The 25,355-nt window shown below is 40.4% G+C and overlaps 1 protein-coding gene across 3 annotated transcripts in view; it reads right to left on the bottom strand.

Annotated features, from left to right (window-relative positions):
- The window catches only part of CLGN (calmegin), a 65,989-nt gene that overhangs the window by 37,468 nt on the left and 3,166 nt on the right, over window positions 1-25,355 (bottom strand). For 2 of the 3 annotated variants that reach the window (XM_039542216.1, XM_039542215.1), the window contains exons 2-4: window positions 13,963-14,133; window positions 11,255-11,328; window positions 3,098-3,156 (exon numbers count right to left, since the gene is read on the bottom strand). In XM_039542216.1, coding sequence (XP_039398150.1) covers window positions 3,098-3,156; window positions 11,255-11,328; window positions 13,963-14,133 — 304 coding nt within the window. The remainder of the gene's footprint in view (window positions 1-3,097; window positions 3,157-11,254; window positions 11,329-13,962; window positions 14,134-25,355) is intronic. The other variant, XM_039542217.1, reaches the window with a different exon arrangement.

The following is a 25,355-nucleotide window of genomic DNA, read 5'->3' on the forward strand; positions in this document are numbered from 1 at the left end:
ATTCCCATTAGCCATCCTGCCACTACCCCTAAGCTCTTCATTAGCCTTATTAAAAACTGAGGCAAAGTATTAGTTCGGTGTTGGGCTATGCCTAGATTATCTTTAACTCCACCCCAACCTCAGTGCTTAGAGGTCCCCACTTCTTTCCTTGTTTTCTTTTTGTTTATATGGCTGAGAATGGATCTACAGTTTAAGAAAACAAATGCACTTAAATTTTGGCCAACTGCAGCAACAGTCCTTCTGGAAAAAACAAAAAACGAGAGTAAGTATTTGGCCTCCCTTGCTCTGGAAACAATGAAGCACAGAGTTTGAAACAGAATTCCTTCCTGGAGACTAAATCTAAGCCATAATGCCTTATAACATTTATGGAGAGAGGACAATGCAATCATGCTAGCATTGTGCATGGCCACTAACGGGGTCTATGCAGGTCTGTTTACCACAAACTTGAACTATAGCTCTTTCTGGACCAGGTGGGTCTGGTCAGGACCACCAGACCCACCTGCTTATAGATACTATGTGCATGGGATTCCCATCCTGTAAGAAGCCAAGCACCCAAGTTAGGACTGAGGTTTGTCCTGGTTCTGAGAGATTTATCTGAGGCCATCAACCTGATGGGATAGGCTTTGGCCATCTACAACAATGGAGACTCACACTTTTCTCTAGCTATTAGGGGGCTATTACATTGGGGGCTATTACAATCATTGAAGTTCTGGCAAATTTCACTATGCCTTTGTTAGCAGGAGCCTCCTTCCCCAGTGTAGTCATTATTTTTTGTCACGTCATAAACAAGAAAGCTGGTAGCTTCTTGTTCGGGTCTGGAATCTGGAGGAAGGTTTTATATGCCACTCTGGTCCAGAAACCAGATCAATCATGGATTGAAGTTTCTCTTGTAATCATTCAACACAGAGTTTTCCTGCTCATTTATATTCAACATAGTAGCTTAAGTGTCCTTTTGAATTAGGACTACTTTTTGGGACACCAAGACAACAAACGTTTAGGATTATACATTTCCAGCATATTTGTACAGAGCTGCCATTCTGAAAGAGTAAATTCTCTGGGTGCACAATCACTGTGTGTGGGCTTCCCATCTGAGGCTGGGCACATCTGTGGCCACTACAATTCAAAGCAGAGGCATTTGGAAGTCCATTCCTAATTGCAGATTGTCTTGGACTGCCATCAAATCAGATAAAATCTTTAACAAAGACATCCTTACTCCCACATGTTCCTTGAGTATTGGAGTTAATGATGTGTTCAATTAAAAGACCCCAGAAGTTTTAAACCATCAAACTAAAACTCTCCTCCCCTCCAAACCAGTCAGTTTTCTGTCTTTTGTGTCGTCTCATCTGACGCTGGGCACAAGACGACACTTTTGTGACAACCAAATTTCCTTTTTTTTTTTTTTTTTTAAAAAGGCAGAAAAACTGATTTGACAAAAACCTTTCAGACTTCCTTTATATATCATGAAGGAACAAAAGGATAAGCCTAATTTTTTTTTCTTCTTTTGAGAGTTACATGTAAGGACCAAATCTCACATCATAAGAGAACCAAAGAATATGAACAGTGACCTCTAAAGACTCAGAGGCCACAGACACTTTGCACAGATGCAGAGCTCTACAGACTCTTTGCATGCAGCAGCCCCCTACAAGCCATAAAACTCACACTTCAATTTGACAAAAATAAGCTCTCACCAAAGTTGGAAATTGCCAGATTATTCTAGCACATACAGATACGTCAGTGTAACCCCAGCAGTCCTCCCCAGGGATGGGACCTGTTTCTGTGTCCTGTAATCACTTTGAACAGCAGTTGACCTCACACAGTCACACTGATTAAGATGAGGTTACTAGCTAAGTAAGAAACTGAATGTAAGGGGGGCATCCCTGAAAAATTAAGACCTCACGAAACTGTAGCATTTTCACGTATTTTAGAAAATATGAGATTTTGGTTTTTCCTCCTGGATTCTATATGATCTCATCTCAACAACTGCACTTCCACTTATCTCTACAGCTTCCAAAGTCTTTCCAAATCCTTCTGTAGCTCTCTCAAATATCCATTCTATCCTATTTTGTCAAAAAGTAGTCTGCAAATTATCTTCCACCTCTTTTTTATGCATCTCTTTCATTCCTTTACTCATTAGATAAAAGAGCTACCAAAATCCTCTTCTCTTTTCTTTGCAGCAAGATCTCCATTTGGTCTTCCTACCTCCTGATGAATGAAGGGTATAGTGTCTCTCTAAAGTTACTATCACTGATTACACCTCTGTCAACCACAATAAGAACTGTAGCTTGGTCACGCAAAATCATATTCAGGTTGACAGTTCCAAGTGAAGAATTCATCAAGACAAGAGTAGCACCCAAAGGGAAAAATCCAGAGCAACTCTCCCATCAGTACTCCCTCCCTCACTCCTCCCCATCTACTGCAAAATCTTAAGTGAAAAAATCCTTTACAGAAGGAGCAGTGGGAAAACCCTACACTCAGAGGTAAACAAAGGGCTTTTAATTTGAACAAAAGTATCCCATCTTTGCTGAATGGTTAAAAAACTGCTTGTTCAGTCCCATAATTTTGTTTCATCTACTAAATTTTCTTGAGGGTATCCACTGATCAATTAGTAGCAGATATATGGCAATGTGAATAAAGTTGCTTAAGGCAAGTATTTTTGATAGTTAAGAAATTCTACCGTATCATGTAAGTTTTAAATAGAATAATCCTTTAAATACAATATTGTACTTAAGAAATTTTACTGCTCTATTAAAATTTTAATTTGAGAAGAGGAAGACTGTTCTCAAAAAGCACCAGTGACATTATACAACTGCCACAGGCTACTCATATCAGCAGGCGTTCTAGCACTGTTTTCTCTGCAGCGGTAACTCAAGATTGTTTCTAATGAACTTTTTTTCCCCTAATATCATCACATGCTTACCTCCATCCTGCCCCTGTGAACAGCAGAAAATACTTTATATTTCCATATCAATATAACTTTGTGCATTCTACATGTTAAGACTTTTTTGATCAACATCAAATTTACGGAGAAAAAAAAAACACAATATAAGTAAGTTTGCTTTTTGAGAAAGAAACTACACTAAAAGGAAGAAAGGTTTACCATCATATTTAGCAATGTTTTCATCTGTATCTTCTTTCTTGGTTTTAGATAATATCCACCTGTGAAAGAAATACAACTGTTTTGTTTAAAATGTGTAATAAGGACAAGAAAATATAAAACTGGATTATTATTTAACAAAGGAAGAATTACTTTCTTTTTAGATAGTTAAGCAGTAAATGCACAATAAGGATATTTTGACAAAATAGTCACCTTATTCATTGATCATTTGGATTTTAAAGAACATGAACAAATAATATTTAGGAACAATTAAAACATGCTGGGGCTAGTATGCAGGCATGCTTAATATTGACTTTAAAGTCCTAGTAAGAATTTGAAATGAGTGTAAAATTAATATGACCCAAAACTTTTAGCTTCCAGATAAAGATCTGTATTACATGAGTTAAAGTCAAGATTACATTTCAGTCATTAAAGGGTGATAGTTACAACACACCTGTAATATTCTCAAAAATAAGCATTATAAACCTAGGAAATTTAAGGTTAAATGTAAAGAATTCCAAACATATCAAGGTAAAGAAATGCATAGTTAAGGCACCTAAACCTTAACTCTATCCTGTGGTGACACCATTGGTGGGGAGGCGAGAAGGAAGAGAATTGGAAGACAAAAAACCCAATGTATCTTTAAAAAAAGAAAAGTTTAAAATAATCCAGAAAGTACAAACAGCTACATTCTAATCATAATTGTATGCTTACTGCACATATACTTTAAGGGATCCACAGGTCTTCAGTGATAGATGCTTAGAAATTAAAGCTATATTTATACTTTTTCAGGGACAAAGTATCTAAAATTATTTTAGTCTCCACTTTACCCTAAGTTTTGTGTACTGATATATTGTTTTCCTCACTTACCTTGCAAAATAAGATAACTCAATACCACCAGTTCCAGGCATATTAATGAATAAACAGACAATGTATTCAGGTATCAGCTTTCTACCCAAGAGAAAAACAGCCCATAGTACTCCTTTCATTCTTGCCTCCTAGTACTACTTCAGTGGGGAACACTAAATATTGTTTCTCTAAGGACATCACCGTTTTTTGCATCTGGCGATTATTCCAACAGCACAGGGAATAAATAAAAGCAACCTGTTATGCCATAACTGAAACTATGAATCTGCACTTTTGACAGCTGAGTAACACTGATAGGGAACAGAGCAAAATCTGGCTTTTGCTTTCCAGTGCCTCAATATGAATGTTTTCTCAACGGGAGTGAAAGTGAAAAATTATCCTGAGATATTGAGATGCTCAGTGGGATTTAAAATTACACTGGTATAAAGTCATTCATCTCTGGACCAAGGGCTATATGATGAGTGAGAGAGAGTGTATACACACACCTGCTCACTTTAAGCCACACCTACTAGTTCAAAGCTTAAACCTACTAGCCAGGATGAAAGATACTTACACCTCCTACACTAAAGAAGCTATTGTATGCCTATGCTTAAGAAAAATCAACTCCTGAAGCTGATAATCTGGCTAACCATTGATTAGTGTCCCCATATCCTATTTTTATGGAAGATCAACTGAGAAGGCTGTGGCAAATCTCTGGAAGTTTGAATCCTCATCATTTCCTTCAATCTGGCTATAGCCGTGTACAGGGTAAACTGCACTGGATGCATTATGTGATGCTATTAGCAATGGATGAAGATAAAGTATACTTGCTGCTGCTTTGACATTGTCAGTAGCTTTTACTGTGTTTCAGCACAAGATTTTGTTGGCTTGTTTGTGGACAGCAGCAGGAGTGAAGTGAGTACTAGTCAGTAGCTTTGCTCTTATCTTTCTGAGCAACACAAGGAATAATTGCGGACAACTTTTCCTCTACCCCCCGGATTTTCTTTTCTTGCAGGGTGCCATAGGAACTAACCATCACTTCTTGTTCAAAGCGTATACAAGGCCGTTGAGCAGGTCAGTGGGAAGACCCTGGCAGGCTGCAATGCATTCAGGATGCAGAGGACACCATGCCAGAGAAATGGAACGAACTGTCCATGCCTAGATGATGACAGCTAGCTGTGATTTCATAGGGTCTGAGGGAAGCAAGTGGAAGAGCTGACAATTTATACTGCTGCCCATCAGGAGAAGCATGACCACCATTTGTAAAACAGATGTGTAATTTGGAGTATGAGATCCTGGGCTATTCCTGGAGGCAATCTCATCTCCAATTAGACTTTAACACAACTATCCACATCTTTGTCATTTTAAGATGAGACTGTTGTTAATGTGATCCACACAGAGCCACAGCTTGGGACCATTTGGTGCACAACAATTAAATGGAGTTACATGTTGTGAGCATGTTAGGCAGTGCTCCATGATCTGCACTGGCTTCTAATCAGCTTGCATATGGAAATCAAGGTGTTTTGTTTTAACCTCTATAACCCAAGTGATTTGGGGCCTGATTTCCTGAGAAACTCACTTTCTCTCCTCCCATGATATACTACTACAGTGAATTTATCAGAGCACTGAAGTTGGCATTCGATCAGTATAAGCCAAAAGGAATTGCCGGCAGGCCATTCTCTGAGGGATCCTTGATTTTGGAATGCCTCTCCCTGCCCCTTGTCTTCCAGAGACAAGGCTGTTTAGCCTTCCATGCACAACCGTAAAACTCCCATCACCTCACATTTAAAAAAAAACGTAATTATTTTTAAGGTTGTTGAGGAGCATGGGGGCTAAGATACATATGTACAGGCAGTCTTGTGTCTATGCAAAAAATCAGTTACCACGCATCTCAGGTAGATCAGAAAAAGTAGCAGAGGGTATACCCCTAGTACATGCTTAGGACCAGAGAAAGATTACTAGTTAAAAGAATTAATGCTGCAAGGCTTAGATCCCCTCCACAACTTTGAGTAACAGGCTACATGAACTTACTAGAAGTACTGTATCATGTGGATCACTATTTTTTGGGTCAGTGACATGATCTAATTGGTGGGACAGTTGTTAGACCCCTGAAATGAGCAGCAGTGCATGCAGCTCTTCCAAGTGAGGAAGAGGACTTTTCTGTACTTTCTTGGGAAGCTTGTCCCAATACTTCAGTGCCAGACCCCCTACAGATCACTGAGAAATCTGAACAATTTGGCTTCTCTCAAACGGTGCTGGAATGCAAATCAACTCAAGTCTATTCTGTGCCCAACCCATCAAGTACAATGCTATATTAACAAGCAACTATATTACTATAGTAAATGCATATGATTCATTGTGGCCAGGTCCTAGATATTTACATATGTCGGAAGGGTAGGGAGAGTGCACAGATACAAGAATTTTCAGAAGTCCAGGGTTTTTAAGAGCGAACAGAGGTGTAAAGTCCCCACCTCACAACATCGATATTTATGGCATCTCCATCCCAGTGATTTTAAGTAATACCTACTGCTCTATTGGGCTATGATGTTATACCCACACTACACAAACCCAGACAGATAGTGGTTCAGCTATGAACTAAGCAGGTGAAGGATGGTAAAGCATGCATTTGGATGTGTCTGCTGACTCCTAGTGACTGCAAATCAGCAATGTGGATATACTTATCTGCCTGTTGTGTTCTGTATAAAATCTGTGAAGCAAGAATGAACGGTCTGTGGTGGGAGGTGCCTGCAGACCTCGCAGTAAGTTATGCTCAGCTGGACAGAAAAGTAGTGCCACCACTTTGGCAACACTACCTGCATTAGGAATGCAAATCAAATTGGAATCTTCACACATGTTGCCAGGTGGAGGTTGGGATGAATGATGCAGAAGCATGAAAGATTTGGATATTTTCGTTTGCTTTGTAATACTGCTTCCTTAGCTGATGGTAGGTTTTACCTTTTTATAATTTCTTTATCCTGGGTATTGCTTTTCTTTTCATCATTTACTCAGACTCATAACTGTAAATAGTAGAGAGGATACTCTTGAAGGTAAGTGATGTATTAACAGTTAAAAGACTGAGTCGCAGATAAATGCTGCAATTTGCAAATCAGCTTTATTACACACAAATTAGTAGGACAAATGCAATAGTTATCTAGTGCAAAATAAGAAAACATTAAGGATAAATATGGTTTATGGGATATGAAATGCATGTCCAAGGGATTCAAGTTCTTTTTCTCCTGCTCTCTAGCAAGGATAGAGTGTCATGGAAATGTACATGAGAGAAGAGTATAGGGCAATTCAATAAGAGATGCTACTGTCTTGTACCATGCAGTTTTGCTTAGAAGGCAACACCACACACACTCGACAGATGCAGAGCCTGTTGCTGAGATAACAGCACTAGTTTTTATGTCCTTGAAAACTCTCACTCAAGTACCCTATGGAAATCTTGTTCAAGCAGCTTCAATTTTTCCTATCACAATGGATATAAGCCATTGTCTCTTCTTTTGCCTTATCTTGCAGCAGAGAGCTGTTTTTTTCCTTCCCTAATTTAAATAGTTTATCATAGTCCCTTTTCATGTTCCTCTGCAAATCAGATGAAAATGAGAAGCATGATTTCTTTTCTCCTCCCCAGATTGGTCAAGAGCTCTGGACTTTAAGTGTCAGATGTATGGTTCTCTCTTGCACTTTCATGGCCTTGCCATGAGCAACACTGAAATGAAAAATATGAAGAGCTACTTAGTAATGGCACAGCCAATCTTTAAAATACAAAGGAATTTAATAAAATATACCAAAGCATTCTTTCTAGTTATTCTGTTCTCAAGATTCAAACTGGTGAGAAACCAAGACTCTCCAACTTAAAATAGACTATTAGGAAAGGGACTAATGAAACTTAGTCACTGCAGGCTTAACCAGTGCCTGAACAGAATCTCTCTGCTGCGAATTTTAGCAAGGGTGAAGGAAGGCCATATTTAGATGGCTAATAAGGCTGATCACTGAAAGAATATTTAGAGTGGAAGCTTGATAACAGAACAGGCTGTAGGACTGGTATAATGAGCTTGTGTGTGGCCACAGAGAAATTAACATTGTTCTAGAAGTTAGGGCCAGAGTACTGGCCTTACCAAAGATTTGCAGAAGAGTGAGAAAAACTGTCTAGAATCAAGTTTTCCATTAGACTGGCTGAGCAGGGGATGTTTACAGCACCATTATCCTACCTTCCATATACTTGAGTTAGATGTGGAGTAGTTTGTTATTGAATGGCACTTATTCTTGCATTTCAGCATTAACTAAAGAGGCAGAATGAAATGTGATTGCAGCTAGATCAAACAAGCTAACTAGCACTCTGATCCTGCAGTCAGATCTATGCTGGTGAACCCTTACCTGCAATCGTCACTGAGGTCAAAGGGCTCTATGCAGCCCATGCAGATTCAATTACAGGACTGAGGACTAATCAACCTAAATATCCTGGTCCAGCATGTAAACTATTACATGTTGAGGCTGTAGTACCCAATATGTTGACTACCACAATACAATTTGCTTGTTTCAACATTTTTATATACATGGATGATTGACTTCATTTTCTGCCCCATTCAGCTACAACTCTGAGATGGAAGAGGGCATGACACCTTATTGTGACACGCTCTAGGCCTGGGGACTTTTGCCCTTACAAGGGTCATTGCCTTAAGTAATTAAAATATAGAGATGGTGAAGGAGGACTGCTGAACAGGCGGTGGGTGGGGAGAGGAAGAGGAAGAGAAGGAAATTCAGGAAGGACTAGCCACTTGTGCTAAAGCCATTAAGCCAGAGGTTGGCAGCAATTAGTTTTATAACTGCACTGTATGAAAAATCATTCTGCCAAACTCCTAGAGCATGCAAAGCCAGCCATTATTAGTTGAAACAATGAAGGAGGGTGTAGCAGGGTGGACCCTGCTCCTGCCCTGAGGGGTTTAAAAGCGGCCTGGCAGGGCTTGAGAGTTGCAGCTCTAAAAGCTGGGCTGATTGGGGAAGTGGCTGCAGCTGGGCCACACCCCAATCAGGCCACAGCTGGCCCCTATAAAAGGCTGGAGCCAGAAGCAAGGCAGTCTCTCTCTGCCTTCAGAGGGAGAAGGGCCTGGCTGCAGGGAACTGAGATAAGGTACCTAGGGTGAAGCAGGGCTGGGGAAAGGCTGAGGAGCTGGGGAAGCTCCAGCCTAGAAAGCCCCAGGCTGTGGCCTAGCATAGGGTAACTGGTACTGGGGGTTGCAGAGGGCAGCCCAGGTGTAGGCCAAGGCAGCAGGTCCAAACCCTCCTCGCCAGTGATGAATAGGCTGATACTGCAGTCTGCCCCAGGACGTGGGGCTAGACAATGACTGGCAGTAGCCATACACTGAGGCAAGGTGGGGATAGAGGGTGGGGGTTCCCTGGGAGGGGAGACCCTGAGAGAAAGGGGTTACTGCCAGGGGGCAGCACCCCATGTAAAAGGGCACCGGGTCCAGGGAGGGACACGGGGGGCCTGAGGACAGGCAGATCACCAGCCTGCAGAGGGCGCTCCAGCGCTGGAATGAGCTAATTCCTGGAATCACCAGCAGGAGGCGCCACAGGGTCGAGTCCGACCCGTCTACAGAGGGGTGCGGGGGGGAAGAGAAAGAAAGCATACCTTGTGGAGAGGGGACCTCATCTCCCAAGCAGTCATCCTCCTGAAACTTCTTGGTTTGACATTCTCTGAAGTAATTTGGGATTCTGCTATGGTCTCTTGCAGCTAGTGACCCTGCCCCATATATTTTGGGTTAACAGTCTCCTCCCCCTGGTCCCTCAGTCTGGTTCTTGATTCTTTTCAACACTATCTCTACTCCATAATAAGAGTGCACCAAGAATATGGTTAGTTCATCATAAAGGTACAGGTTTTCTTCCAAAACTTCATAGCACTGTTGGCATCACAGAGACTGTTATATTGAACCTTCAGCCTATTTCTTTTTCCTGGCACAGTTTATTACATCTACGCAATACTCAGCTCAGCCAGGTGTTCAAATATCTGAGCATGCATCAAAATGCTTTGGCTAAATTATTGACTGCCACTGGAACCCACATCTTCTGCTTGCCCCATGTATACATGGGTGTCCAGTTTGGGGCTACTACAAACAAGCTGATATAACAATTTCAAGACATGCTCCAGAACGGGCTTGCTAAACAACATAAGTTGATCATAAAGTGGATACTGACAAGAAAGATACTCAACAAGATTTATGATGTATGCAGCACATAAGTTAAGGTGCTTCGCTTTTGGGCCAGTGAGAAAAAACACAAAACAACACAGGAATTTAATTAAATCTGCCACCTAAGCAGTAATCAGGGTATTCTGGAAGGATGGGGGAGGGGACTGTTCACAGCTGACATTACATCAGCACTTGTCATATACCTTGGTACTGCACTGGTAGAGACAGATATTGAGATGCACAAAAATGGTATTTAGCCTTCCATAAAGAAAATACAAATCCAGCAGTGGCAATAACACCTCTATACTGTTGGGAGCAGTAGTATGTGTAGATCAGCAGTGCATTACAGACATTAAAGGGATCCTAAAAAGGTTATTAGGATGTCAAATTTGGTCAATGCCATAATAGGTACCTTAAAGGTATACGATAGCTATGCAAGATGTTAATGCTATCCAACATAGCTGTGGATGTTCTCATTACCCATGTAAATGTCTAATCTTTTTGAACAGCATAAAGTGGTATGTGGCAAATGTGATAAATGAATGAGACATCACTGAATATAAAGGAAAGTTTTTACAAACAGATTATTCTACAACCCCAGACATCTCAAAGGTAGTGACTGAGAGACTTCAAAAGTGGACAAGACATTGGGGGGGGGGGAAATACAGTAAAACAGTTTTGCTTAAGATGGAGAACTCACTGACTATCTAATAGAGCTTTCCCATTTCAAACATCTTTGAAATACCTTTAGAAAATACATTTCTACCCCGCTATAATGTGACCCGATATAATACGGGTTTGCATATAGCGTGGTAGCAGCGGGGCTTGCTGGCGCTTTAAAGGGCCCAGTGCTCCGGGGAGCCCCGGATCCTTTAAATCACCGCTGCAGCCCTGCCACCGCTACCCCGATATACCGGTGTTTCACCTATAATGTGGTAGGGTTTCTTGGCTCCCCACAACTGCGTTATATTGGGGTAGAGGTGTACATTATTAAATTACAGAATAAACAAGTTGTGATCAGTGAACCATGAGCAGTTCTGGCCAGACTACTGGCTCTAAAGATCTTATCAGTTATTCAAACTGCTGAAATTCAAGGTTTACAATGCCATCTTTTATGAACACTTACCCAGTCAATACTCCATCATCAAAGGTTTCTGTAAAATATACTTCCCCAGTAGGCTCTGGAGTCTTGTACATAACCTAAAGATATTTACACAATATGTACAATGCATGTATTTCAGCAAAAAAAGTTATAATTCATCATAGCTCATATGTACATTTATATCTGATGCAAGAAATACAATCAATTGTAAATTTTCTGAGAAGTGGTCAGCCCCAACTACTTTTAACATATATGGTTTTTTCTAGGTAGTATCTTGACTAGCTTGGGCTTAATTATATTTTCTATATTATATTGTTTAAGCTTAAAAAGTTCATGGTAAACTGATTATTTTAACCAGCATAAAATGATAGTCTCTATTAGCCCTGGAGGTGGCTAATGGATTCCATTAAACAGACTAAATTATATGGAAGTTCAATATATTCTTAAGTATTAAAAAGGTGTGTGTGTGTGTGTTCGTTCTGTGCCTACAGATATAGAAAAAAAGTTAAGCACCTATTGGATACCTATGCACTAATATTTTCCATGTGTGATGCTTAGCAGCATAAGCTACTGCATATCTAAAAGCATAAATGGACGATCAAAGGGCATAATCATTATGCCAAAAATGTGTAAGATGATATCAATAAGGGAAAACATAGGGAGAAGTTAGCGAACTTGCCCTGATCCTCGTCTTCCTACCTATTTCTTTCCTCCACTCACTTTTTCCATTCTGTGTTATTTTCTTTCCTATGTGGTTAAGCGGTATATTAGATTTTCATTTTACTATTTGAAAAAGAAACCTCTAGCTGTATTTTGTAAGCATCTCTCTCCCACCCAAAGTATGATGTAATTTACAACAATGAGGTTTTAAATATATTATCTACAAGAAATTGGCAGAGAGGGAAAGATAAACAGAAGCCACTGAAACTAAAAAGGTGACCAAAATTGAAACAAGGATAAACCCAAGCAACATTTTCTGCTTTCATTTCCAGAAATACAAGTGAGATTGCAGGATCTAGTACTATTAGGTATCTTAAGAGAAGGAGCTAGGTCCCGCCTTAAGCATAAGGGTCAAAGCCTTGAACAAGCTCCCCCCATTGGACACTGACCAGGCTGTTTGGATCCACATACTAGGCCCTTGGGTCACTGAGTGGCTCTAGCCATCTCTGGGGCCAACCTCTCTGGCACCCTTCTTGGGCACAAATTATCTGGCACCCCTTAGCCTAGCTGCCTTGGGGACCCAAGACTGAGCCCCTTATAAACTCCTCAGTAGCTTAAGTACACCCTTTTGAGAGAGCACCACCCTAGTGGGTGTTCTGGTTTACCGTTAATCCTTTCAAAAGGTATGCAACTGTTGAACCAAACAGACGTGGACTTTGGTTTTAGAAATCCTTAGGCAATCACTTTAGACATCAACAGATGTAAAGAGCCGTACAAAACAATACCTGTACCATTCCCTGACCCAGTCTCAACCACTCTTGAGCATTCTTTGGGATTTGGTTAGAGTCTAAGGAGTCCAGGGTCTTCCTCCCTCCCTCTACACATGGCTTCTCCTGAAGTACATGTAGTCTCCTTTCTGACCCCTCTAGCCAGACACCATCAACTTGGCATGTCTGGCAGTCAAAAATAGCTTCCCTCTTTCAGGAAACATGCCTCTCTGTTCCCCTCAGCCAAATTTCTCAGCCTCTAGTTTTATAGGGCTGTAACACTGCACCCACTAGAAATAACTTAATTCCTTAAGACCAAGTAGGTAGCAATAGAACAATGAACATGTAAACCAAGTCACATCATTTTCACAAAGCTATAGAAGTTTCCCACATTCTTCAAAATAAGGAAAGTAATTTGCCAGATGTGGCAAACCCATTGCAAGCTCTACAATTCATTCAACCATATTCTCATCACTGAGCACCCCCTGACATTGGAAGGCCTGAGTTTCTACTCTGGTAGTTTGGGTTCATACACAAGGTTTGTTGCCACATAGCAACTGTTGTGGAAAAATTGACCACACCGTTGATTTTGGATCAGACAGCCTGAGGCTCCTTTATTTTCATACAAGCATGCATGCAGCGAGACACAGCATGTCCCCATGCAAGAGGTTAACTGCCCTCTCCTTTACAAATTTCATCAAGCTTATAAAGGCTAAAACCACAAACTATAATTTGATACATTGCCTTATTTGGAATTAACATGTGCAAAACAAGCAAGCTATCCTAATATTTTCCATATTAGGTTTTTCCTGTTGTTGTTCTTTGGCAGTTACGTTGGTGGTCTGCCTGTTCTAAGACCCCTCCTTTGCGGTTGCATTGGATAAGGCTCCTGCCACATTCTGGCTGATCTGGCACATATGGGCCCTTTGTTCCTCTCCTCAGTTCCCCTTGCTCTGGTCTCTTCCCCCCCCCGTGCCCCTTGTACAGATAAACAAGTTTTGCAGAAGTTCCAACCTTTGCTCTTACATAGCAATTGTTTAGCTATAGGCCTTGGACCTAGCAGGGCAAGGAGTTAATTTCACTATTTAAGCTTATAAGCAAGGGCTCTTAAACTCTAAGCATATAAGAAAAGGCTAAGCATATAAGTGGAGAGGTGGGTAGTTCCCTATCACAACTAAAGAAAAACAACTGAGTGGCTACATGTGATTTGTCAACTACATATATTCACTGTCAAATCTCTATTCCTTAGAAAAGTTACCCATTTTGTAAAACTTAAGTTTTGGCTGATGTCAACAATAACCTTACCTCTAGAGAAGAGCTGCCTTTGTCAATATCTGTTTCTTGTGAGTTTTTGTCAAAATCCTCCACCTCAACATCCTCATCCTGGATTTCATCATCATGAATTTCTGCAGTTACTGAGAGGATTAACAAGACACCCAAATACAGCCAATCCCACTGTACTTGCATACTGTTTATCTGCAGAATTAATAAGTAAATTGTCACTGTAAAAATATAGTTTACCTCATTAACAGTTATTTGCAGGAAGAGCTACAGGAGAAAAAACATTTAAAGATAATATGGGACAAAGACTGAATATGCATTTTGTTGTTTGCATTTTTTCCAAAAGCTCAGTTTTGATAACCCTCAAGAAAGCATTCTGAGCAAAATAATTAAATTTGACAATGGAGTTAAAAGGTAGCAACTGTACAACAGTGGAACAGGTTCTCTCTTCCTGTTCCATCCAAGGAACGTCAGATATAACCGGTGCATCCAAGATAAAAACCTCCAGTAATGGGGATAAAAGTGTAAGAACAGATTAGATAAATGTCTGTGTGCCAGGGATGTTCTAGGTATACATAATCCTGCCTCAACACAGGGAAAATGGACTCTTGAAGTCCCTCCAAGTCTTACACATCTATGATTACTTTATAGATACTTCTCAGATGGAGGCCATCTTGGCTGGTGTTAGGCAACTTTTCTATTATACAGACAATTGCAGAGTTTCACTCTAGTGTACTGGTGTTTGAGAATATCCATCCACTGCCTCAGCAAGATTTAAAAATGTATTTCAACACTTGCTAAAGCTAGTTGTGGGGTACTGCCTTCACTGCACATGTCCACAAGGCCCATGTCCAGCCTCTGGCCAACAAGATGCCACACCATAGCTACTCTTAACGCCTTCTGGGCTACTCACAAAAGGAGTGAAAGGAGGAAAGCAAACACATTCTAACACAAAAACACACACAAAACCCCCTCCTTTGACCTACCATATCAGAAAACTGACCATAACAAAAAAAATCAAACACAAACTCCACTTTGGGAATCTTCAGCTATCACCGAATGGGAAACTGTCCATTTGTGTCTTCTCCTATGGTGTTCTCTAACCTTTCATTATAATGATAGTTTGGATGGAAAAAAACAAAAGTTTACATCTCTTAACGGCTTGCATCCGAAGAAGTGGGTATTCACCCACGAAAGCTCATGCTGCAAAACGTCTGTTAGTCTATAAGGTGCCATAGGATTCTTTGCTACTTCTATTAACGAGATGATCATTTTCCGAAAATCTACTCAAAGTAACTTTTCTCCTCACAGTTCAGTAGCTGGGTCCGCAATTCATAATCAGAGACAAAAACAAACAAAAAATCTCCTTAGCATTATCTCCAATTCTTATCCATCTTGTACCTCATTTTAAAAAGCCTCTCTACTGGCAATTGCTCCAAATTCTAAAAATCCACTTGTTAATCCTTCTCTTCCAGCACTCATTAGCCCAAGGACCAAGTCTACTCACCAGATCAAAATATGTTAGTGCTTCAAGCTACAATTGCTCCTGGTCCATCTCCAGCTTGTTAGGTATCTTCAGCTTGGACCCACAGACACCACCCTTCACTCCAAAATTAAATACCTCCGACCCACACTCATTGATGTTGATCAGTCTCCTAAACAGTGAGTCGGTTCATACCGTTAACCACCCCACACCTCAACAGAATCTTCTACTGAGATGGCAGAAGGTCCCCCTACCTTCCAGGGCAGATTATCAAAAAAATCCAATTTAAATAAAAAAAAATCATTTGATTTTTTTTTATTTAAATTGGATTTTTTTGATAAAATGCTTTTTGTGGAAAAAATGTATCTAAATATATCTTTGAGCTATAATGTAACTCATCATGGAATAGGGATTATAAATTCTAATTCTATAGTATGAGACAATATATTCATGTAACGTTTAAGAAAAGTTTTGTAAATGAGTTCCAATAGTTCATGGATTAGGGACTCAATCTTATGGGGTTCCAGGGGCTTCTGTATAGATTATTTAGGTTCATCTTTCTATCTACCCAACGGGACACAATGCTCAGTCTAGAAGATACCATCAGAGATGCTTAGTTTTGCAGTTCTCAGACTCTGGATTTGTGTTTCCAGAGGTAACATGCTTGTTAACAGCAAAAATGTTTTTAAAATAAATATATAGAGGTGAGAAACAACAGATCTCAACCTTATTGTCCCTCTTCAAATTTGTGTACACAGAGTCAATCCCTTACCTCTCTCTAAAAGTGCAAAGTTTCAAAAAGTTCAACGAATAGAAGATTGTTGGGGGCAGAATAGATCTGAACAAGGAGAAAACTCTGGAGATAAATGTGAGAAGGGAGGAACAAGCAGTAGAAACAAAAGGGAAACCATTTGAGCAGCATATTCCATAAGTCTTGAGGTCTTTCTGAGTGTAGCATTCATTGATTTGAGATCTTCCACTGCATTCTCTCACTAGAAGGGAAAACCTATAATGGCAACAGGCCAAGAGACCCACTTTGGGAATATTTTAATGAAGTTCCTCTACCTGTGGCTAAGACAGGCATACGTGCAAAATGCAAACAGTGCAACAAAGAAATGCAAGGCCTGGTTGCCCGAATGAAACAACACCATGAGAAGTGTTTCTTCTCAGGAGGAAGCTGTGTTGAAGATGATGAAAGGAACATGTATGAACATGCAGGATTATCAAGTTGGTAAACTTTTATTTCATACTTCTTTCTTAAGGCCTGCCTGTCTTCCTTCTTGAACACTCATGTTTGAGCAAAAAAATATAGTTGTTACTCTATGGTACTATCATTTTAGACACAGTTGTGATAAATGAATAACTGAAATAAGCAGATCTTCCTTTTACAATTTCACCTTTAAAGTAGTATTGAGTGTCAATGAATGCAATGAGGAATACTAAATGAGCAGTATGGTAATAATAATTAAATAACTGCACTGACTTATTTTGCTTAGGAGAATCCATCCCCAACATACAGGATTCTGAAGACTATCCACCTTCAAGATCACCATCATTTTCTATATTTTGAGTTATCTGCCAATGATAATTTTCAGTCATATCATGTACGTCACATAGCCACAGTATGTCACCTGTAGCAAAAAGAAAAAAAAAATCCAGAAATCACAAACTTATCTGTGGTTATAAGAACCAGCAGATTACAAAAAAATGGTAATTGATGAAAAAAATTGCCTGGTTTGTTTATGCAACTCTCCTTTCTGTATGATTGAGAACTGACACTTCGTTAACATGGTTCAGTCATTAAGACCAGGATACAGTCCACCCAACAGAGTAGATGTCGCAGGCAAATTGCGGGATAAAACGTATGAAAGAGAAATTGAGCAGTGTGCAAAAGGTCTAGAGGGTGAAATTGTTAACCTGAGTCTTGATGGGTGGAGCAACGCCCACAATGATCCTATTGTATGTGCTTGTGTGACAACAGAAAAAGGGAACGTCTTCCTTACAGAAACAATTGATACTTGTAAGTATTCTGTCTGTGCGCGCATTTCCTGATGTAGCAGCAGAAAAAACTATAACAAACTGGAGAGGAAAAAAAAAAAAAGATTCAACTCTCATATGCAGCTTGGTTCAGACAATGCTGCAAATGTATCCAAGATGAGAAGAAATTTAGAAGAGAGAGTCAAGCTAATAACATACGGTTGCAGTGCTCATTTGGTGCACCTCCTAGCCAAAGACTTCAGTGTTCCAGAAATAAAGGCTAATGTTGAAATTGACAAATACGTCTGTAACACTCACTTTGCAGTAGCTGTTCTGAAAAAAAAAAAAAGTGGGAGGAATCAAGCTAACTCTCCCATTGCACATCTTGTGTAACTCAGTAGTGGACTGTTTTGAGCACTATATCAAGAACTGGCCTAATCTGATGACAGTTTGTAAACAAAATCGTGAAAAAAAAAATAGATGGCACTGTCACAGCCAAAGTTCTCAATACTGGGTTTAAAAGAAAGGTTGAACACATGCTGAGTACTCTGAAGCCTATTTCTGTAGCCTTGAACAAAATGCAGGGAAATAGCTGTTTTATTGCTGATGCTGTTGAAATCTGGAAGGAACTGATTGCATATTTTTCTCTCTTTAAGATCTCAATGAGAGAGTTAAATTACAAGCATTAAAAGAATGAATGGGACAAGCACTATCTCCAGCTCATTTTCTTGCAAATATTCTCAATACTCGGTACTGGGTCAAACCTTAACTGCTGAAGAAGAGACCTTCTGGCAATCATCCCTCCATAATGCCAATTATAATAAACTTCAGAGCTAAAGGTGAACCATTCAAGAAATATATGTTTGCTCATGTTTTAAAGAAAGTCACACCAATGAACTGGTGGAAGTCACTTAAGCACTTGGATTCAGAGACTGATGAACTGATAATCTCACTTCTAACAGCAGTAGCTTCTTCTGCTGGTGTAGAAAGAATATTTTCTTCCTTTGGACTAATTTTATTCCAAATTGAGAAATCATTTGGGACTTGAAAAAAGCAGGGAAGCTTGTTTTTCTTTTCCAGATTATGAACAAAGAGGAAAATGAAGGTGAAGACGACTGAGTTCGCTGCAGAAGCCACTATTTTCAGTTTCTCTTGTTGACCTAGTCAATTTGATTTGTTGTTTTTTTTTAATATTTAATTTAACTATTTTACTTAAACAATTTTAAACAGAAACAAAACTTTTTTTTAATCAGGTTAACTAAATTCAAATGCTTGTTTTGTTAAACTATTATGTTTGCTGTTGAAGAAAAAAATCCAAAAATACATAAAAATGTCTGTCTGGTGATGTTCTCCTCCTAATACAGCATGGCAAGAAAATCCTCCAAATAGTAATGATTAACCTGTTGAATTGGAGATAGCTCACCTCCCAATGACTTCATAAATATCTGCTTCAATTACCTTGGTAAAATGAAATAACCAAACAATCATTTGTTTCAGATTAGTTTTATGGCTATATCAGAAAGTTTTCAAAATAAATCACTTTAAAAAATGTATAGTGTGTACCTTCTAAACTGAAAGCTACATTTATCTGAGTTGTGAAGAATATGTATTAAGGTTATAACAACCAATAAGAATGCACTTTTAATGTAGAAATCCAGGATTAAATCGAGTCTCCCTGACTAGTGATTTAAATCAATTAAATTCAAGTGAAATCCACCCTGGTTGGAAGGTGTCTACTTACTGAGACAGGGGACTGCGGAAAAGAAGAGGGACTGGAGGGCCTCGTGGTTGAGATAGCTGAAAACTGCCCTGGAAACCTGGATTCTATCCCTGCCTCTGCCAGAGTTCCTATGTAATGCTAAGCAAATCACTTAAACTGAACTTTTCAGATATGGTCAATAATTGTGTGTTTGTTATTTTCTGGATGCCCAACTTGAAACTTAGGGACCTGATCTGCAGAAGTGCTGTGTGCTTACAGCTGAGACTGTAGTAAATGAGAGTTGTGCTTGAAAAGGAGGAATTGCACTATCACGTTAAGTACTCTGGAAAAAAAAAAAATCAAGTCCTAGGCAGCTCAACATGGGCACCCAAAGTCTGTGGATACTTCTAGCTTTAATACGCGTGCCTCAAATCCCCATCTATAAAACCAGGGATAATGGCACCCCCCACCTCACATAAGTTTTGAGAAGGTGAATTAATGTTTGAGGAATAAGTACAATAGACTTATTAAGAGAGGAAAGCCCACAAGCAAAATGCATAGCAGGGTTTGAATAGTGAGCAGTAAATATGATCTAGGGACATTACTGAATCACCAACTGGTTCAGTTTCTATTAAAATCTCTGAAATGGTCTATAACCAGACCACAGATAAGGATTTGGGAAAGTTCAAGTTGGAAGGCAACTTGGGTGAAAGTGATCATGAAACAGTAAGAAAGGGAATAAGTGAGCAGCAGCAGAAGAGCTGACCTCAAAAAAAGCAGACTAACAAATTCAAAGAGAACTGGTAGGCAAGATCCCATAGGAAGAACATTTAACAGAAAAGAATTCAGGAGGCCTTGCAGTTTCTCAGCAAAATAATATTAAAAAGGCACAAACCGCAGCAAGCTATCCCAATGCAAAGGTAAGATAGAAAGGATAGCAGAGGCCAATATGGGTGCATGGGGTGGGTTTTTTTTAACCTGACCAGAAAAATAAAAAAAGAATCCTATGAAAAGTGGACACAGGGACAAACATTAACAATAAGTACAAAAGAACAGCACAATCATGTAGCGACAAAATCAGAAATTCTAAGGCACAGAATGAGTTGCATCTAGTAAGAGACAAAAAGATTCCAATACATTTGGAGTAAGAGAAAGACAAAGGAGAGCGTTGATCCATTATTAGTGGGGAAAAAGGGCTAACAGAGGACACCAAAGAGGCTAAGGTGTTTTAATTACTGTTTTGCGTCACTAAAAGGTTAATTGTGATTAGCTGCTTAACAATTAATAAGAGCAACAATGGAGAAGGAACACAAGCCAGAATAGGGAAAGAACAGGTTAAAGAGGGCATATAACTTGTCTTCAATATTCAAGTCAGCAGGGCCTGATGAAATTCACCCTAGGGTATGTAAGGAACTAGCTGAAGCAATCACTGAACCATTAGCAATTATCTTCGAGAACTCTTGGAGGACAGGTAAAGTCCCAGAGGACTGGAGAAGGGAAAACATAGAACCTATCTTTAAAAAGAGGAACAGAGCACCTGGGGAATTACAGACCTGGCCACTTAATTTTGATGCCTCAGAACATACTGGAACAAATTAAATAAATTGTAAGCACCTAGAGAATAATAGGGTGATCTGTAATAGCTAACATGGATTTGTCAAAAAACAAATCATGCCAAACCAACCTAATTTCCTTCTTTAACAGTGTAATTTCCCTACTGGATGGGGGAAAGTAGCAGACACGATACATCTTGACAGTCCCTCATGACAGCCTCATAACCAAACTAGGAAAACTTGATCTAAACAAAGTTACGATAAAGTGGTTGCAAAAGGGGAAGGATTCCAGGCTGTATTAACAGGAACGTCACCTGTAAGACAAGAGAGGTAATTGTTCTGCTCTACTTGGCACTGGTGAGGCTGCATCTGGAGTAATATGTCCAGTTTTGAGCATCACACTTTGAGAAAGATGTGGACAAATTGGACGGAGAAAGAGAGAGACATCCCTACTCCCCCGAGGAGCATGAAGAAAAGAATAAATATACCCATTTTTTTAAACCTGAGTAAAGTAGATGAGGGGCGGGGGGAAGAGACCAGATAGCAATCTTCAAATGTGTTAAAGGCTGTTGTGAAGAGGATGCTGATTAATTGTTCTCCATGTCCATTGAGGGCAGGATAAGCTGATTCCTTCTTCATCTGCAGCAAGGGAGATTTTGAGTAAATAGGAAAATTTTCTAACTATAATGCTAGTTAGGCACTAGAACAGGTTATCCAAGAAGGTTGTGGAATCCCCATTATTAAAGGTTTTTGTTCCCCATGGTGAAGCTTCCTGGGGGTACCCAAGATTGCAAGGCACCTTGCTACCACCTGTCCTTAGCATGAAGGAGCCTAATCTGTGCCTGCTGAGGGCCAGCACCCCAAACCCATCAACCACAGGGAACACAAGTACTCCCCTCCAGAGCTACACAAGCCCCCCTCACTCTCTACAGGTTAGTGATAGGCACACTCCAATCCTCAAGTATCCCCCAGGTCCACTGCTTCCAAAGTAGTAGCTTATTTTCCCTTCAGTTGACCACTCTGTTTATGTGTTAGGGAAAACAAGATTAACTAAGGAGAGATTTCAAAGACAACAAATAGAAATACTGGAAACAAATGGTTACACAAAATAAAATCATAACATACATTCTAGAACCTAGACTTATCTAGTTACTGTTTTACAGTATTGCTCAATGTTTTTTAGCCGGGAACACTGTGATCCTTCCCCCCCATGAAACACACACACACACACACACACAGCTTGTCTCCTCCCTTGGCACCACAGTTTATACCCAAAAAATCCATTGTCTTTAGTTGTAAACCAGATGCCCACTGCTGTATTATCTCCCCACAGATCTCCTCTTATGTGAGTTCACAATTTTTTCCATTAGCACTAGGCTCCCTAAGACAGACGTATAGTGTGTCTCACAAGGTAAAGTGACCAGTTAGAGAGTTTACTGCCCCCTGCCTGCTTCCTGATGACTTGTGTCAAGGCTGATTCCCCACTCTGGCACTTCAAATGCAGAAAGTGGGGGCCTGCAAGGATTCTTAAAATTAATACTGGCCACTCCAGGCTGGTATTAAACTCCAAAGGTCACAGCTTCTCTCTGACCTTCGACAGGTAGATGCTGCCACTGCTCAAGTACAACCCTCCCTCCTTTTGAGAGCCCAGGAAGGAACACTTGGCTTGAGGGTACCCCACAGGCAGGGGCGGCTCTAGGCACCAGCGGGCCAAGCGCCCGCTTGGGGCGGCATCCTGGGGAGGGCGGCATTTGGCTTCGGTGGAGCTCCCGCCGGCATGCCTGCGGCAGGTCCACCGGAGCCCGGGACGAGCGGACCTGCCGCAGTCATGCCTGCGGCGGGTCCCGTCTTCCCGCGGCTCCGGTTGAGCTCCCGCAGGCATGACTGCGGCAGGTCCGCTCGTCCCGGGCTCCGGTGGACCTGCCGCAGGCATGCCGGCGGGAGCTCCACCGGAGCCAAATGCCGCCCTCCCCAGGAAGCCGGAGCCGCGGGAAGAGGGGACCCGCCGCGGGACTGGGGAAGGGCGGCGCAGCGCTCCGCGCTGCTTGGGGCAGCCTACTTTGTAGAGCCGCCCCTGCCCACAGGAAGGAATTACCCTTTCACACACACCCCCTTTCCCAGGAAGGGCTGAGGGAGGGGGAGGGGGAAGGAGATCAGCTGTTGCCACCAGCTAATTAAACAACATGCACAAATGTCTTGGGGACATAAAAATCCAATCTGGTTCTTTAAAAAAGGTAAATTTTATTAAACCCAAAAAGAAAGGAAAGACAGCCTAAGTTCCAAGTTTTTGCTAGATCTTAAGAGAACAACTACAAAATTTAAGCATCAAGATAGCTCTTGAGTTCAGCTTAAAGGTTACAAGGAAAACAAGGGCATCTGGGATTAGCACAGAGGAGTCTACAGGCCAGTAAGAAATAAAAGAAATAACCCTAATCATTAACCCTAATCACATCTTCCTAGACATTTCCTGATTATTTACATATCCAGAACAACAGAAAGTCCCCCCCCCCCCAAAGTTCTAGCCCTCCCCATTGGCTCTTTTGGTCAGGTGCCCACTCCCTTTCTTTTACTTGGGGGACTTTTTAAAACCCTGTACAGGTAAAGCAAGCAGAGAACAGCCACCAAGAGGGACTTTATAGCTAACTGGCTGGGTGTCCATAAAAGGGAGCTACCCCACCTCCATTTATCACAACCTGTTTTAAGTTACATACCTTATGAACACAGTTTAAATTATAAATAAATTACTCAAATATCATCCAAACATATTGGTTGACAATCATCGCAAAATTTAAGTTACTGGCTCTTATTAGAGACCTTGCCTGCCAAACTATTATATAAATACCTGAGCCAGGGGATCTCTGTAAACCCTTATGTACCCCTTATGCCCACTGCCAGCTGGCATCAAGGGGTCCCTGGATCACACCGATGTAGGTACTTATAGGGCTTTGTTCAATATTTGCAATTCCTTCAAACACCACAAGAGTGATATTCCTTCCTCAGTTGAGAAGTCTTTGGTTCTTTTAGTTTCATTTGATATAAATGAAGCAATTTTATTTGCTTAAGGTTATAAAAAATTTGAGAACTTTATTTTTAAACTTATATTTGATATTTCTTCCCTTCCGGGGAATGTATCTTCTTGCTAATTCCCATAGGTAGCATCCAGACCAGCACATGCCCATGTATGAGAAACAGAAGATTTCTTGCAATTTCTATTTCTCATAATGGAGGATATCCACTGATTTGCAGATTTTCCACATATATAATATAGAATTAAGACATCCATAATCTATAAAGGTATTATGTTTTATGTAGTTTCAGTTTTGGAAGTCATTTCCTGTGGAGAGACTGTAGTACTACCGGAGAGAGGAAAAATTCTACAGCCTAAACTGCCTCCACTAAGGTGGTATGAGCAGGAATAAATCATGAGTATCATCCAGACCCTCTTTATTACAAGAAATAAAAGAGTTACAGGTAAGGAAATTGTTTCAAGACAACTTCAAAAGTAGGGTTTTATAAAAAGAGGAGAAAAAGACTGTTGTGAGGCACCTCCTCAGACTATTCCAGTCCAGATCCACAAAGATCTCTTCTTTCTGTTGAAGGTAAAGAGACCATGAGGGAAAAGTGATGTTATTTTTACCACTCTTAGATTTTCTGCCTACTCTTCTCTTTTTAGGAGTGGAGATTTAGGAGATGGGAGAAGAAAAAGTGAAGAGGAATTTCAAAAACATCCTCATAACTCTACTTAACGATAGAGACTGCTCTGGGTGGTAATGGCTCCTAATATCATCATATAATTGTTGGATTACCCAACCAATAAGTAAGATTGTACTAATAGAAGAAAGAGGTCTTCAACAGTATCCAGGGATTAAGATACAACGGCAAAGAAACTGGTCTGATCTGGGTAATATAAACTCATTTAACCACTTTAACAAACCAAAATTTGATCTGTAAAGCCTCCAAGACATTACAGTGCTTGCTTTCTGCATCCCCAACCCCTGTATGCTAGTCATTAATGGGAGTTCTGCTGAGAACAGATTAACAGTAATCTCCTATACCCATCTTTTACCTCAAGTCCCCATATGTCATCTGTGAGAGGTATGGTGGGAAGAAGAGTTCCATTTATGGCTTCTCAATTGTTTATGAGATGTGATTGGTTTTTTAGATGTCTTTTGGAGTTTTGGGGGAGGGGGTTTTTGCGGCTGTATACAATATATGTATATTGCAGTAGCACCCAAGATGTATCAAACCAAATCACTGAGGAAGAGTCTCTGTAACACAAAGAACATACATCTTGAAAATCCAAGACTGCTCCACAGATTTATAAGAGATTTAACCTGCATTTCTGTATTCCTGTCAACCACGGTGCACTGACAAGTCTGATGCTAGAAGAACTTGAAATTATGATTTTCTTTGTAATTTCTATAGATAAGTGCTATCCATCTGCCCAAAAGATTAAATCTTGTGGAGAAAAGTGATACAGGTAAGGCCTAAATCGGCCAGAAAACCCGGGGGAAGCTTCTAAGAGAGCAGTGGCAGAACTTTCATTCAAGACAACGTTCTGTTCTGTTCCAGCTGACTCCAGAGTGGGAATGACACAATCCTATTACTGAGAATGGTGGGAACTACTTTAGCCTTATACATTGTTCCAGTATGCTTTATAAGAATTAGTCATCACTGTAAACATAAAAAGATTTCCTCTAAGCAA

Source organism: Mauremys reevesii, linkage group 5 (assembly GCF_016161935.1).
Source record: "Mauremys reevesii isolate NIE-2019 linkage group 5, ASM1616193v1, whole genome shotgun sequence".
Classification (NCBI taxonomy): domain Eukaryota; kingdom Metazoa; phylum Chordata; order Testudines; family Geoemydidae; genus Mauremys; species Mauremys reevesii.